Source organism: Canis lupus, chromosome 34 (assembly GCF_003254725.2).
Source record: "Canis lupus dingo isolate Sandy chromosome 34, ASM325472v2, whole genome shotgun sequence".
Classification (NCBI taxonomy): domain Eukaryota; kingdom Metazoa; phylum Chordata; class Mammalia; order Carnivora; family Canidae; genus Canis; species Canis lupus.
The window spans coordinates 14,887,725-14,902,576 of NC_064276.1; the positions used below are offsets into that span (position 1 = coordinate 14,887,725).

The 14,852-nt window shown below is 40.5% G+C and overlaps 1 protein-coding gene across 1 annotated transcript; it reads left to right on the forward strand.

Annotated features, from left to right (window-relative positions):
• The first annotated feature begins 1,064 nt into the window (after window positions 1-1,064).
• On the forward strand, window positions 1,065-1,352 carry LOC112662854 (ribosomal biogenesis factor-like). Its single transcript, XM_035710247.1, has one exon. It carries the CDS (start codon window positions 1,065-1,067, stop codon window positions 1,350-1,352), a length of 288 nt encoding a protein of 95 aa, XP_035566140.1.
• Window positions 1,353-14,852: the final 13,500 nt, after the last annotated feature.

Sequence of the window (14,852 nt, forward strand, 5' to 3'; positions counted from 1 at the left end):
CATGCTTTGGCCTTTACCCACCTATCCCTGGTTCTTACAGTTTGGGAGGGAGCTGTGGCCTGCAGGTGGACTGTCCCTGAGAAGTGTGAGGGAACCCTGGTAACTCAGCTTTCCTAAACCTGAGTCTCTGAACTCTATTATTCTGACAGCATTTGTTTCTTTCAAGAGAAAGAAAAGAATTCTAACACTGAGCATCTATGATTACTGGCAAGGTGCTTTATGAATGTCATTTATTTAAGCCTTATACCAGCCCAGGGGGATCAGCAATATTGTCACCGTTTTGTAGGTGAGGAAGCAAACTCAACGAGGTTAAATAACTTTTGCATGGTTATATTCTATTAAAAGGTGATTTCTGATCTTTTTGCCACAAAATGTCTTTCAATTCTGTGAAGCCATAAGTCGTAGGAAATAGGGAGTACCACTAGTATGCTCTACCTAAAAGTCAGCTCCTGACAGCAGCTCCAAAGCACAGTTAAAATGGTACTTTTTTTCCCCCATGAGGAAATCTCAAAGACTAGTATATTAATCTTGTATAGAAAGTAATAGCCTGTTTCCCCCACAAAAGAAGCCGGTAATAAATGAGAAATCCAAATTTGAACTCTGGTGTTGTAACTAATTAGCCCCATAACCTTGGCGTGCCCTTTTGTCCATCTGAGTTGAGTTTTCCTGATCTGCAAAATGGGTGCTATAAGTCTAGCTCATGTTCAAAGTACATGTGAAAGTACTTTGAAATAGAAAATGATCTACACATAAAAGGAATTACAATTTCATTGTAAATATATTTGGCCAGTAAAATAACTTTCCCTAGTGAATGATGGGTTCGATTTCTGAGGTTTGGGATATTAAAACACACATAAACACAAACAACCATTGGAGTGATAAATCGCTGTGTCTCTCTTTTATTTTTTATTTTATTTATTATTATTCTTTTTAAGTGTCTCTCTTTTAGCTAAACAGGCTATTTTCACCCTTCATTCTTTTTCATCTTTGAACTCTAAAGTCTATATGGAAAGGGAGATGACGTCACCTGGAGCTTGAGTTCTCCACCAGGGTTATCGAAGCCAATGGCCAAGAGCAAACTAAAAGGGCAGAAGTCCAGGAATCTGTTTCATATAGCCAGCCAAAAAAACTTTACGACTAAAAATAAAGCAAAACCAGTTACCACTAATCTTAAGAAGATAAACATTGTGAGTGATGAAAAAGTTAACAGAGTGAATAAAGCTTTTGTAGATATACAAAGGGAACTTCCCCATTTCTCAAAAGGCCTTTCCCTTGAACCTCTGCAGAAACAGCTGATTCCTCAACAGTGTCATGTTAATGTTGAAGCAATCAGATTAATGGCTCAGCTATAATATACTGGGGATACGTCAAATACCCCCCAAAAGAGCAAGTATTAAATGTTTTGTACAGTTTGTTTGTTTTAAATCAAGTCTAGGGGTGCCTGAGTGGCTTAGTTGGTTAAGTGTCCAACTCTTGATCTCAGCTCAGGTCTTGATCTCAAGGTTGTGGGTTCAAGTCTCATGTAAGCCTCCACGCTGGGCATGGAGCCTACTTTAAAAAAATAGGCTATACAGAAAGGATAAGGAGCTGTTGAGGGTACTGTCAAGTGAGATGAACTGTGGGGTGCTTTCATTTTAGGCAGTAGAAAAAGAACAATTATTTCTAGAAACTAAAAAAAAGACAGAGGGATGGAAAATAGAATGGAGGGCAGGTGAGAATGAAAATTTCTATCTATCTAGGGCCACTTGGCCTTCTGTAGAATGACTTAAATTTGATTAGTGATTTTGACCAATTATGGTCTACCTAACTTACAGTCAGGGGTAGGTGTAGATGGGAACCCAATTCCTTAGAGCCATTAATATCTTAGGGAGCTTTCCATTTACAGCTGCCCAGCAAAGAAGTCTTTAGCCTCTGCTGGCACTAGGACTCCTGGGTTAGACTTTCACAGGCTATCACCATAGTTCCTGCAGCCCAGGAAGGGAGGCTGAACTAGGAGCAGGAAAGGTTCATGTAGGAAGGGTGGAGTTTTGGGAAGGCTATAAAATGTAGAGCTGGTGCAGAAAGATCAGTTAATACAGGGGACAGTCATAAACATACACCAGAACAAGATCTGTGTGGTGGAACCTTCTTTCCTAACTTATGATTCACTGTTTTAAATGTTTGTGTTTCCTTCTTCAGAAGAGTATAAGTGCTATTAAACAAAAGGAAAGGGGAATCCAAGTCCTCAAAAATGTCCCTGTCCACAGTAATCTTTTAGAACCGAAAAAAGAAGGTTCTACCTAGAAGAGTCTAAGTGAAAAGGAAGGAATCCCACTATTATACTACTATTCAGAAGATTGAGCAAGAAATTAAGTATTGCAACATTTTTCTTGAAAATGTCCCCTCTACTTGAAGAAGATCCCATGTAACTCTTGTGTTTTTAGATGAGGATTTGAGATCTCTTCATGGGATGGACCTGAATGGAGGAGGCAGCTGGTAATGCTGGACAAGAGTTTGGGCTCTGGAACCACGTACCATGGTTTGAATCCCATCCTATCCACTTCTAGCGCTGTGACCATGGGAAGATTATTGATTCTGCTTGAGCCTCAGTATCTCCATCTATGACATGGGACAGGACATGTTTTTCTACTAATTAGGATTTAATAAGACAATGGGGAAAAAAGATGCAAAATCACCGAGATACATTCAGTGAGTTAACATGTATTAACTCCTTTTCCTTTGCTTCCTTATTTGGTAAAGCACTCACATATCCTTAGTAAATCTTCCTAAAGGGCAACCAGTAGGAAAGTATTTTGATCTGAGATTTGCATAGCTAAGTCTTCGAAGCTTTTCAAATTTTTAGGGTCAGAGGCAAAAGGCAGAGGTTTTAGAATAATAATCCATTAGGCTGTAAATCCCTTAGCATTGGGGAATACTCCTTTCATATTTTTATATAAAGCTATTCACTCAGTATTTATTATGTGCCAAGAACTGGTTTTAAGTGATTTACATTTATTCTTTCACTTAGTTATACCATATCCTAAAATAGTCTCTGTTCCCGTTTTAGAGGCATGAAAACTAAGGCTCAAGCTCAGAAGCACTGTACGGCTTCCTTGGAACCTGATGCATAGTAGACACTCAATAATTAATTAATGGTTGAATTAATAAATTGCCCCATTATGCTTATAGAGCACTTTCAATTTATACATCCTTTCCCCGACCAGATCTTTTTTTATCCTTTTTTAAGGCAATCAAATCATTCTTTCCTTCTTCTTTCGCAGATTGGGAGGGACCTCATTGCTCTTAGATACAAGTAAGTGCCTTAAAATATTAATGGTTTTGAGCAGAGTAAGACAGGCTTTCGGCTCAGTCCTTCTGATTGGTAAAGTCTTCCAGAGGGGGGAGGGAGAAATTGGCAGGAGCATGCCCGATTCTAAATAGCCCAAACCTGCTGCTTATAGGCTCTATTCCTTGCTAAGAGTGGAAAGCCAAATGACAAGACAAAAGATGAAAGTCAGTTTTGATGTTAAAGTCTGCTTTGGTGTCCTTGTAATATTGTCATAGATCATTTATACTAACTTCACATAATTACTTTAATAGTGATGCGTATTATAAACAGACGAATCATCTTGAATGCAAACTGTAGAAATTAAACAAATTAAGTGTTTAGCTCAAAGGTTTTTTTTTTTTTTTTTTCTTCCTTCTCTTCTTCTTCTTCTCCCTCTCCTTCTGTGTCTCTTCCTGAACACAGGCAGCCAGAGATTCAGGCCCCCAGATTTCTCTCTGCAGAGTGTACTTTACCTTTTGGATGGGACTTTAAAGACTTTAAACAGCTTGAGACTTATAGTTTGCCACAGGAGCATGTAGCAAATTCCTGTTTCTACTTTTTGAACCAGGAGCTGGAGTATAAGAGCCCTGCGCAGGAAGTCGCAGGTGGTGGGAAAGGGGAAACAAGGTCATTTTCAACCATGTACATTGAGGTTGTACCTTTAAAGTCAATTCTAAATTTAATTGAAAGCTGAGGGCAGAGAAGCCAAGATCGGAGCAATGTGGTGATTTATTCTGAAGCCTGTAAGAAGTCATGCGGCTGAATGTGGGATGAGCTGGGGCTTTAATAAAAATGGCACTGGGGAAGCCAGCGGGAAGAGGCACAAGAATGGAACTGGGTTAGATGAAGGATCTCCAGGCCTGAAAGGGAGCGGGGGTCTGAGAGAGCAGTGTTTGCCCAAACTCTGCTGTTTTTACCATGATGGATGCACATAAGTAATCCGCATCAAAAGCAAAAACCAAGATCAGACAGAAGCCACCAAGACTCTTTAGACAGTGAATTTTGCATGAAATCATTAAGGTGTCCAAATTGCAGAAAGGCTATGGAATGAAGGGCAATGAGAACTCACCTAATATTATTTCTAGCTGAAATTTAGCTGAAGAAAAATGACACGTTCCTTTATTAAAACACTACAGGACTTGACAGCAAAGCTCCCACACGTTTCTATGGGTGTTATTGTCTACTAAATTATATTGGACCATTTGCTACAAAAAAATCCATAACATATTCTCAGAATCAAATCTTCTCTGTTGATAAATGTTTAGGAACAATCTTTCCAAGCTAAGAGGAAAAAAAGGGAGGAAACAGAAACTTGTTAGCAGGTATTATATTAGAAAGGAACTGAGCTAGAAATTGTACTTCCTGCCTGAGTTCTAGGCTCTCTGACCTGAGGAAGGGGCTGTTTGTCCCTCCAGCGGTAGGGATTACATGATTTGTCCCCATGACTCTAATTTTTATAGATTTTTTTTTATCAACCTCACATCCTATTGAGCATAATTATTATTATTGATCATAATCTTAGGGCGAACGTATTGCATGTTCATTGCAGAAAACTCAGACGATGCAAGAAAGAATCAAGAATCAAGAAGAAAATAAACATCACTTGTAATCTTACCATCCAGAGATAACCACTGTTAACATTTTGGTCAATATCGCTCTGATTAAGATAATATTCAAAGGACTGGGAAGGTTTCACTTCGGAGAACTAGGCGCTGCTTCTCGCTGAGGAGTGATTGTCATATGCAGAATTTGGATGTGGTCGTGGAGGCTCTTGTGCACATCTTTCCATAAGCGATCAGGAACTTTGAGTCAGCCTTTTCCTCATTGCTCTCTTCTTTCTAGTGGGCGGGGCCGCTCTGAAGATCTCTATTTCCACAGACCAAACCAGGCAAGGGTCAGTCTGGATCCCATGAATCACGTGCTTGTGGCTACCAACTTTTGGCCACCACCAAGTTTCAAATAACTTCGTAGGGGAGTTTAAATCTTTATTTCTCTGTGTGTGTGTGTGTGTGTGTGTGTGTGTGCCTGCTTTTTGGGTATTAATTTGGACAAGGACTGGGTAGCAATAATGGAAACCTAAAAATAATTGATGTGTCGGGGTACAGGAATTATGAATGAAATTTCTTCTAATTATTTCCTATATTCTTGTGACAATATTTGTGTAACAAATGAAAATCATAAAAAAAAAAAGGTGACAGGAAGAGGGGCAGATGAGGGTGAGGGAGTGGGCATGAATCAATTCTTTAGAAACAAGCATTTCTGTATAAAGCTAGAAGTTTCAGCTTTCTAGGTTCAAAAAACTCACAATAACAATGCAAAAGACCTGGGTTCCAATCCCACTGCTGCCTGCTGTTCAGTTTCTCTGAGCTTCAATCTCATCTATAAGTAAGATCAAAATACTGTTTTTACCTAATTGACTTTACAACAAATGTAAAACGGAAGTTCGAATAAGGTAATTATGTGAAGAATAATGTTATTTTCGGATTCTGAGACCTTGGGTTTTACAATTATATTTGATGGTTAGAATTACTTTGATTTGCCATAGAATTTTCATGTTTCTAGGGGATTTCCCTCATGATAATGTTGCTTCTGCTACAACCAGTGGTGTTTAATTTCTGTCTTTCAGGGAGTCAGAGTAAAGCCATGGAAATTCAGGCATGAATTGTGAGAGGCGTTGGACAAGTTAAGCTCACTGAAACTCAGTTTCCTGTCCTGTAAAATGGGGATAATAAGACCTACCTTTCAGAGTTGCTAAAAACACTTAGGAAAAATGTATGTAAAACACCAATTAGCCACAAAGTAAGTGACCTATCTATGGTGGCTGTTATTGTCATAACGAGATCAATTTTTAAAATATTCTCCCTCAGCTCTCTACTCTCAGTTCATATGTAAAAATTCAGGATGGTTGCTCAGAAGCTCCTGATACACTGCCCTTCCAGTCTTGGGGAATTTTTTTTTTTTTTTGTAATCTTAGGAAAATTTTCTGACCCAGTACTCGAGGAGCAAGGCCCTTAGTCTTCTAAGGGATTCTGTTTTCTGATGATTCTATTCAGAAAAGGCAACCAATAAACAGAGTCCAGAAAAAATTTAGTTTTACCAGCAAATTAGGACTTTGCTATAAACTGTCAACCTGGAAATAAGACTAAAGAAGGTCATGGCCCTCTGCCAACCTGTACCAAGAGAAATAGGCACACGGTCAAGAGATGTGTCAGTATGCTATGCTTCTGGTTGTTTATTCAAAAACATGTCTTAGACACTCATTATGTCCAGAGATGTCTTGGCTCTGGGAATGCAAAGTTGAAAGGTAGTGTCCACTCTGGTTACTTCTTTTCTTTCCTTTCTTTTTTTAATTTAAATTTTGGTTAGTTAACATACAGTGTGATATTAGTTTCAGGTGTACAATATAGTGATTCAACACTCCATACAACACCTGGTGCTCATCCCAGCAAGTGTGCTCCTTCATCCCCATCACCTGTTAACACCCCTCCCCTCCCCCCACCCCCTACCACCTCCCCTTTATTAAGCATCAGTTTGTTCTCTATAGTTAAGAGTCTCTTTCTTGGTTTGCCTTTCTCTTTTTTTCTCCCATGATCATTTGTTTTGTTTCTTAAACTCACTGTGATTACTTTCAGTTTCAATTTTCAGGTTGGGCAGTAGAAGGGAAGTGAGTTTGAATCCCAGTTTAGCAGCTTAAGTGACCAGTGCTCCACTGCGTACTAGCAGAGTAACATTATGCAAGCTGACCAATCTCTCTGAAAATCATATTTGTACTGGCACACTGGATGAAAACAAAGTGCTTCCTAGACAAAAAAATGAATTGAGAAAATGAGTTAAAGCGCCTGGGTTGGCCACATGATAGGTACATGGAAAATGATAATAGTGGTTGTTATTAGTAATGATGAGATGGCATCTTCATCTGTGAGGAATGCTCATATAGTGGCAGGAAAAGGTACACGGATAAGGTCCTGAATACACATATGTGCTCACTGTGCTTTGGTATTACGCATGAAGGCAGAAGCGATGAAGCCTGTGTGAAGAGGATATGATCAGGGGAGGTTTCTTTTCTTTTCTTTCCTTTTTTGAAGATTTCAAAACGAAATCTATAAATGAAGATTTCATTTATAGTGAGAAAGAGAGAACACAAGCAGGGGTAGAGGGAGAGGGAGAAGCAGGCTTCCTGCTAAGTAGGAAGCCCAGGACCCTGGGACCATGACCTGAGTTGAAGGCAGACGCTTAACTGGCTCAGCAACCCAGGTGCCCCACCATCGGGAGGTTTCAAAAGAGATATTTGCGCCTCACCTTGAAAGATGGATAGAAATTCTCCAGGAGAAAAGGGGGAGAGGGTGGCCCAAGTGGAGGAGGAAATACAAAGAGAGCATAAGTGTGCAAAGGATGATTCTTGGGCAGGAACGTTGCCCTGTGTCTTGAGTGGAACATGGTCCCCTGGTTAAGAATGGTGGGAGATGAGGTGGAAGGGCACTGCTCCTCCATACTGGAGATGGCTTTGCAATGCCACTGGTCTTGGTTTCTTGAGCAAGAGACAGACAATGCAGCTATGCTAGATAGCCTCCATTTGCTTCTCCAGATTTATCCTTCACTTACCTTCATCTGCTCAAGAGCTACGGGGCTGACATGTTGTAGACCTCCCTGGACCCCTGGCTTCCGGTAGGACAGGCCAATGGGACACAGGGAAGAAATCAGAAGGAAGAAAACTGAGATTAGGGTATTTATTCCCTTGATGAAGTCATGGCACCTGTCAGTTGGCTTTCCCACACAGCTGTCTACAAATACTCCTTTTATTACCCCTCCCTAAATTACCAAGTCTGAGATATGAACTGTTTTGTGCCAGGACCTTGACTGATACATAATTTAAATAAGTAATAAAAATCAGTGTGTTGGGTGCCTGGGTGGCTCAGTGGTTGAGCATCTGCTTTTGCATGGTCATGATCCTGGGGTCCTGGGATTGGGTCTCACATGGGGCTCCCCATGGGGAACTTGCTTCTCCCTCTGCCTATGTCTCTGCCTCTGTCTCTGTGTCTCTCAGGAATAAATAAATAAAATCTTTAAAAAAATCATTGTGTTAGTGGGAGAGGACTAAGGCAGAGAGACTGTGACACTAATACCAAAAGACTATGAAATTCCAGGCATATAATTTACATAAAGATTAACGGCTTGTCCGTTCTTTTGTGGCTGCTAGTCTAGAACAACATGGATACATGGTATGGCTTTTTGGAAAATGTCCCCTTATCTCTAAGCAGGAACGAGGACATGACTGACTCATGACCTGATTGAAGAGTGACACCGTGAAATGCTGTTCCCCATCTCCATGGGTGGATAGGCTTCAGGAGAAAGACCTTGAGATAAGCCGTCTCATGTCAAGATTGTTTTTATTTTATTTTATTTTAATTTTTTTTAAGATTGTTTTTATTAGGAAAACTACCAAGACAGACAAAAGGTAAAGTGGTTGTGGTGACTAAGGTGGCAGATTATGAAGAAAACCCTCCCTCTTCTAGGTCTGCTTTTCCTCTGCAAGGAGCCAACAGAGCTTCTGTTTTCCACCTCCACTCTTTACCTTACCCCAGGTATGTAGGAACAACCTGCTCCCTCTCCTCTACTCCTGTCCATCTCGTGCCATGGGAAGGATGGGATGGAACCATTTACTTTTTGTGCCCCCCCCCCCCGGGGTTTGAATGCTGGGCCTCAGCTTTAATTATGAAATAAAAACATGCATTTTCTATTTCTATTTCTATCTAAGAAATTTAGACAGTGGTGAGGAAGAGGAGGAAGGGGAGATGGGGTGAGGATGTGAGGGTAGATAGGACTAAGTGACTTCTGCTGAGCAGTAATTGCAGTGGAGAGTAGAAGACCGTTCTCAGACCTCTGAGGCATAGCTGGAAGCATTTCATTCAATAATCATTTCCGATTGAGAGCTGTGTATGCAGGGCACTGCTGGGCTTTGGGGAAATGCAAAGTGGAATGGAGGGAGGATAATGTGGGGTGAGGATGAGACCCACACACACATATGTGAGGAGATGAGGGAGCTGGGATGGGGTTTAGAAGACAAAGAGATGAGATTGGGTTGTGGAAACTGGACCATAGAGACAATATTTGAATTGGATCTTGAAAGGTGGGCAGACATGGAAGTATCAGGGGGTTTCTGGGTTCTTCTTCATCCTTGCCACCTCCCTTGCCCTTTCCCCCAAAGCAAGGAATCTGCTTCATTTCGTGTAGAGGACAATTTCAAATATTTGATGAATAAGCATTGCGCAAATAAAATTTATCGAGGAGACGCTTCGAGATAGATGTGGTTAGCACAAATTGTATTTTGCATCGGCTACCTTCATCATCACCTCAGCCACACCAGCAATAAATTGATATGTGCTTCTAATTACAGAACTAATACACAAATACTTTTTGATCTCAAAAGAATTGAACCATTTTAGTCATAACAGAGGTTCCCTTTGAAATTGCCACCCCCGAGCCCATATTTACTTCTAGAAATACATTGTTCCGTGTGTGGGTCTGTGGTTACATAATGGTGTCATACCGTGTGTTCGTTCTGCAGTCTGCATTTATCACTCTCTATACCTTGAAGCTCATTCCGAGTTGCTTCACAGAGATCTACCCTCATTCTTTTTAATCCTGCCCAGCATTTGTTTGTTTCTAGAGAGAGTTTTGGAAACACCTTTCATAAGGTTTTCAGAAACATTCCTGATGACAAAAATCACCCAGACCTATTCATAGCCTTCCCCAGGAGAATCTGTTTCTGAAGGACTGGGAAGGGGGTTGAAAAAATTATTTTCAACCGATATCCCAGGTGATATTAATTTGCAGTAAGTTTGGAAACACTCTCATGGTTGATTTCATTATTTCCCTATCACAGGGCATTTCGGTAGTTTGAATTTTTGTGTGTGACAAATAATGGTGCAGTGTATATCCTTGTGCCTTCTTTCTCGTGCATGTGTATCTTTCTGAGGTTGATAATGAGAAATGGAACTGATGGATCACGTGGTATGTGCATTTTAACGTTATACTAGGTACTGCCAAATTGCCTCCTAATGCAGCCGCAGCAACCTTTGGTTCCATCACTGGCTCAACATTATTCTTCTTAGTATATCAAAAAGATGAATTATGTCCGATCTTTCATCATGTCCTAACATCAAGTTGTACCAGAACTCATTATTATACCTCTCCTCATCTGTTCTTTCCTATTCCAGTAAAAGTAACTAACGCTCACTCAGACACTTGGAGGTTCCTGGCTGGCTCCAGTTGGTGGAGTGTGCAACTCTTGATCTTGGGGACGTGAGTTTAAGCCTCATGTTGGGTATAGAGATTACTAAAAAAATAAATAAACAGAAAGAAAGAAAGAAAGAAAGAAAGAAAGAAAGAAAGAAAGAAAAGAGCGAGCAAGCTTACCCAGATACTTAAGCCAGAAATCTGGAAGGCTTCTTAGATTCATATTACTTCTCACCCCTCAGCACTAATTGATCACAAAGATGTAGCCCATTTTATCACTTTATTTATTTATTTATTATTTTTTTTATGATAGTCACAGAGAGAGAGAGAGAGGCAGAGACACAGGCAGAGGGAGAAGCAGGCTCCATGCACCGGGAGCCCGACGTGGGATTCGATCCCGGGTCTCCAGGATCGCGCCCTGGGCCAAAGGCAGGCGCCAAACCGCTGCGCCACCCAGGGATCCGTCATTTTATCACTTTAATATCTAAAGACTCCGCCATGTCTACCATCACTACATTATTCAATTCTGGCTCTTTTTTTTTTTTTTTTTTTTTTTACTTTAGGCAATGTAATAAACTCCTTATGAGTCTCTCTGTTCCTCCTTCCATAACCCCCTAATATTTGTACATATTAATTATATCAGCACACTGATTACAACTTTTTTTAAAAAGATTTTATTTATTTATTTGAGAGAGAGAGAGAGAGCACATGAGTTGGTGGAGGGGGTGGTTTACAGAGAGAGAGAGAGAGAGAGAAGAAGACTCTCTGCTGAGCAGAGAGCCCAACACAGGGCTCGACCCCAGGACCCTGAGATCATAACCTGAGCCAAAGGCAGATGCTTAACCGACTGAGCCACCCAGGCGCCCCCTGATTACAACTCTTTAATGCCTACCAATTACCACCAAAATCAACTTTAGACTTAAGAATTTGCAAATAATACAAAATTAAACAACCACTTTTTGTCCAATTTTTATCAATATCCTGCTTGATAGAAATGTTATTTATGAAGAGTTGTTTGAAGGACAGGTAGCCTATTTTTCTAGCTATTCTAGATTTTATTCATCAAAAACCATAAGCAATCCCTAGTCGATACTGTTATAATTCCTTGTAGATAGCTTCCTATGAGTTACTATTTGCTTTGTGTATTTTCCTTTTAGGAAGCAGGGCAAAAAACTCTCTATATTCTCAAAATCTAGAACAATGTTTTATTTACATAAACATATATGTATATATATTATACACACACACACATTAAATTGAAACCAATAGGAAAAATCCAAACTCAATCATCCACCCTAGGACGTCTCTTCTGGTTATTTTTACCTACTATCCATTACGTAACCCCAGACCTACTTACTCTTCCCTGCATGATCCAACCTTTGTTATGCCTCTGTGCTATATCCTCTGCTTGGACTCCTTCCCCCGCCTCCCTTCTTGTCAAGCTGAGGACTCTAATTTAGCCAAAAGACCAACTCAAAGTCACTCCAGGTAAGCTGAGTTGCTCCTTCCTCTGTGCTCCCATAGCACATGATCTATCAATCAGTGCTTCTCACGTGGCTTTGCAGTTACTTGCTTTTATGTCAATCCCGTCCTCTAGAATGTGTGTTTCTCTAAGTCAGGGTATATGTCTTCTTCATCTTTATATCCCTCATACTGCCTAAGAGAAGTATGGAACTTCACACCATAGTTGTTTAATAAGTATTCATGGAATAAATGAATGGATAGCCCTGGGCTTTTTGATATGAACAGAGGCGACTCCTTTTAATCTTCCTTCCATCCAGTGCAGGAACCTGGTGCCCCTGACATGGCCATGATCGCCCAAATGGATGTAACTGTTATGGACAGCTGTGATTGCAAGAAAGAGAAATTTTTTTTTTAGACTTTATTTACTTATTCATGAGAGACACACAGAGAGAGGCAGAGACATAGGCAGAGGGAGAAGCAGTCTCCTCCCAGGGAGCCCAATGCGGGACTCGATTCCCAAACTTGGGGATCATGACCTGAACCCAAGGCAGACCCTCAACCCAGCCGTCCCAAGAAGACTTGAACTATGAAGGACATTTGCCCCCTGTCTTTGGCACAGAATGTATGTGTCTGGACCTCTGTGGCCAGAGGACACAGCTGGACAGTTCTCAGGTTCTCGTTCTGCCCAAGAGCCTGGCTTGCTGGGCTGGGGAGGTTTAGATATACTACATATTTTTTCCTCTGACAGTACCACCTCTTCCTACGGAAGGCTCAAAAACCTTGGAAATGAAGTCATTCCACAAAGGGACAGTTTGCTGCATTTGTTTTGAATACATCACAGACAGATATACTAAATTCCATTAAAATAGACAGGATTTTTTTTCTTTAGCATCAAAGAAGTTGGCAAATATTTTCCATCATAAGGTGAAGTTGTGTCTACTGAGCAGTGAGATAACATGTCTTTGGTTTTTGTCCTGTGTGTGAGATAAATGTCATAATATGTATTTTGAAACAGAAAGCAGATTTAAAAAAGCAAGCAAGTAAATCGAGGACCCATCACAAGGCATACAATGGAATGAGGAACAGCTGGGTATAGAAAGAAGGAACTCTTCATTAGTGCTTATTAGCAGTCCCATGGGTATGGTAAGAGCATAATAAAGCAGCAGTTTTGACTGGAACCTGTGGATGGGATGGGGACGCAAGGGAAAAGGGAGGGTGGTCCTGCTGCCTGGAAAAGCCTTACCCCCGACTTTGGGTGAAGGCTTCCCAAGAGGCCTTAATTAACCATCAAGGAGTTCCATGCAGGGATTTTTACAGTTTTAATAATGATTTTTAAATTTAGGGTTTTTCTTGATTTTGGAGTCTGAGTTTCTGTTAGGATTAAGTTGGTGACAAATTGTGTTACTTTCATTGTACCTGGCTAACAGGAAAAAAGCATTAGCAGACCTGATGCCTAAGAGACATGCTGGCACTGTGCAAAGGTGTAGGAGTCCCACAGCCGGCTGTGGAAGGAGGATTCATAGAAAAACAGTGAGAAATTGGGTCATCATCTAGCACCCAGAGTGGCCTGGGCTTGGGGACCAATGAGATCCGCTAACACGTGTGCCTTGAAGAGCAATGATTTGGTTTCAGCAAAATGTCACCAATTGTCACATTAAATTAGTGTTCACTTGGGGACCCTTTCTGACTCGGTTGGAAGAGTGTGCAACTCTTGATCTTGGGGTTGGGAGTTTGAGCCTCATGTAGGGTGTAGAGATTACTTAAATAAATAAATGAATAAATAAACAAACTAAAAAAAATTAATGTTCACTTGAATTCCATCAATTTGGGATTTGATTTTCATTTAAATTTATTTATTTATTTAAATATATATATATATATATATATATATATATTTTTTAAAATGTATTTACTCATGAGAAACACAGAGAGAGAGGCAGAGACATAGGCAGAGGGAGAAGCAGATTCCTCACAGGGAGCCCGATGCAGGACTCGATCCCAGGAACCCAGGATCATGACCTGAGCCTAACGCAGATGCTCAACCACTGAGCCACCAGGTGCCCCCATTTAGATTTATTTTTACTTAGGGTAACTGCGTGATGGGTATTAAGGAGCACACATAATGAGATGAGTACTGGGTGTTATACTATACGTTGGCAAATTGCATTTAAATAAAAATTTTAAAAATAAACTGAAATTAACAAAAAAATTATTTTTACTGTATTGTTGCCTAAGTTCTATGTACACAAGGAGTTAATGCCTATATACATAGTATAATATTTGAATAATATTATAATTAAAATCGTGTGAGTCAACCCTGGATCCCTAAGAGTTTGGTGTTTTGTTTTATTTTTATTTTTTAAAGATTTTATTTATTTATTCTGAAGAGACAGAGAGAGGCAGAGACACAAGCAGAGGGAGAAGCAGGCTCCATGCAGGGAGCCCGACGTGGAACTCGATCCCGAGACTCCAGGATCATGCCCTGGGCCGAAGGCAGATGCTTAACTGCTGAGCCACCCAGGGATCCTCTGAGCCACCCAGGGATCCCCGGTGTTTTGTTTTATTTCTCCTTTGAGAGGGATCGGTACCTCGTTTAAGATTGAGAAACACTGATTTGAAATCTCCTTCCTCAAACAATTGGACATTGATATAAGTAGATTCCTGCTCTAAGGGCAGAAAAACTCTGGCTGCTAGTGTCCTACATGGTCATCTGAGAGCGTGAGAGCCTTGGACATTTGATGTAGGAGCTGACATGAACTGTCCGATTCAGACAAAGGACTTCACACATTAAACTTCATTTAATTTTCACAACTGCCATTGTCCTGATTTTGCAGACTGGAAACGA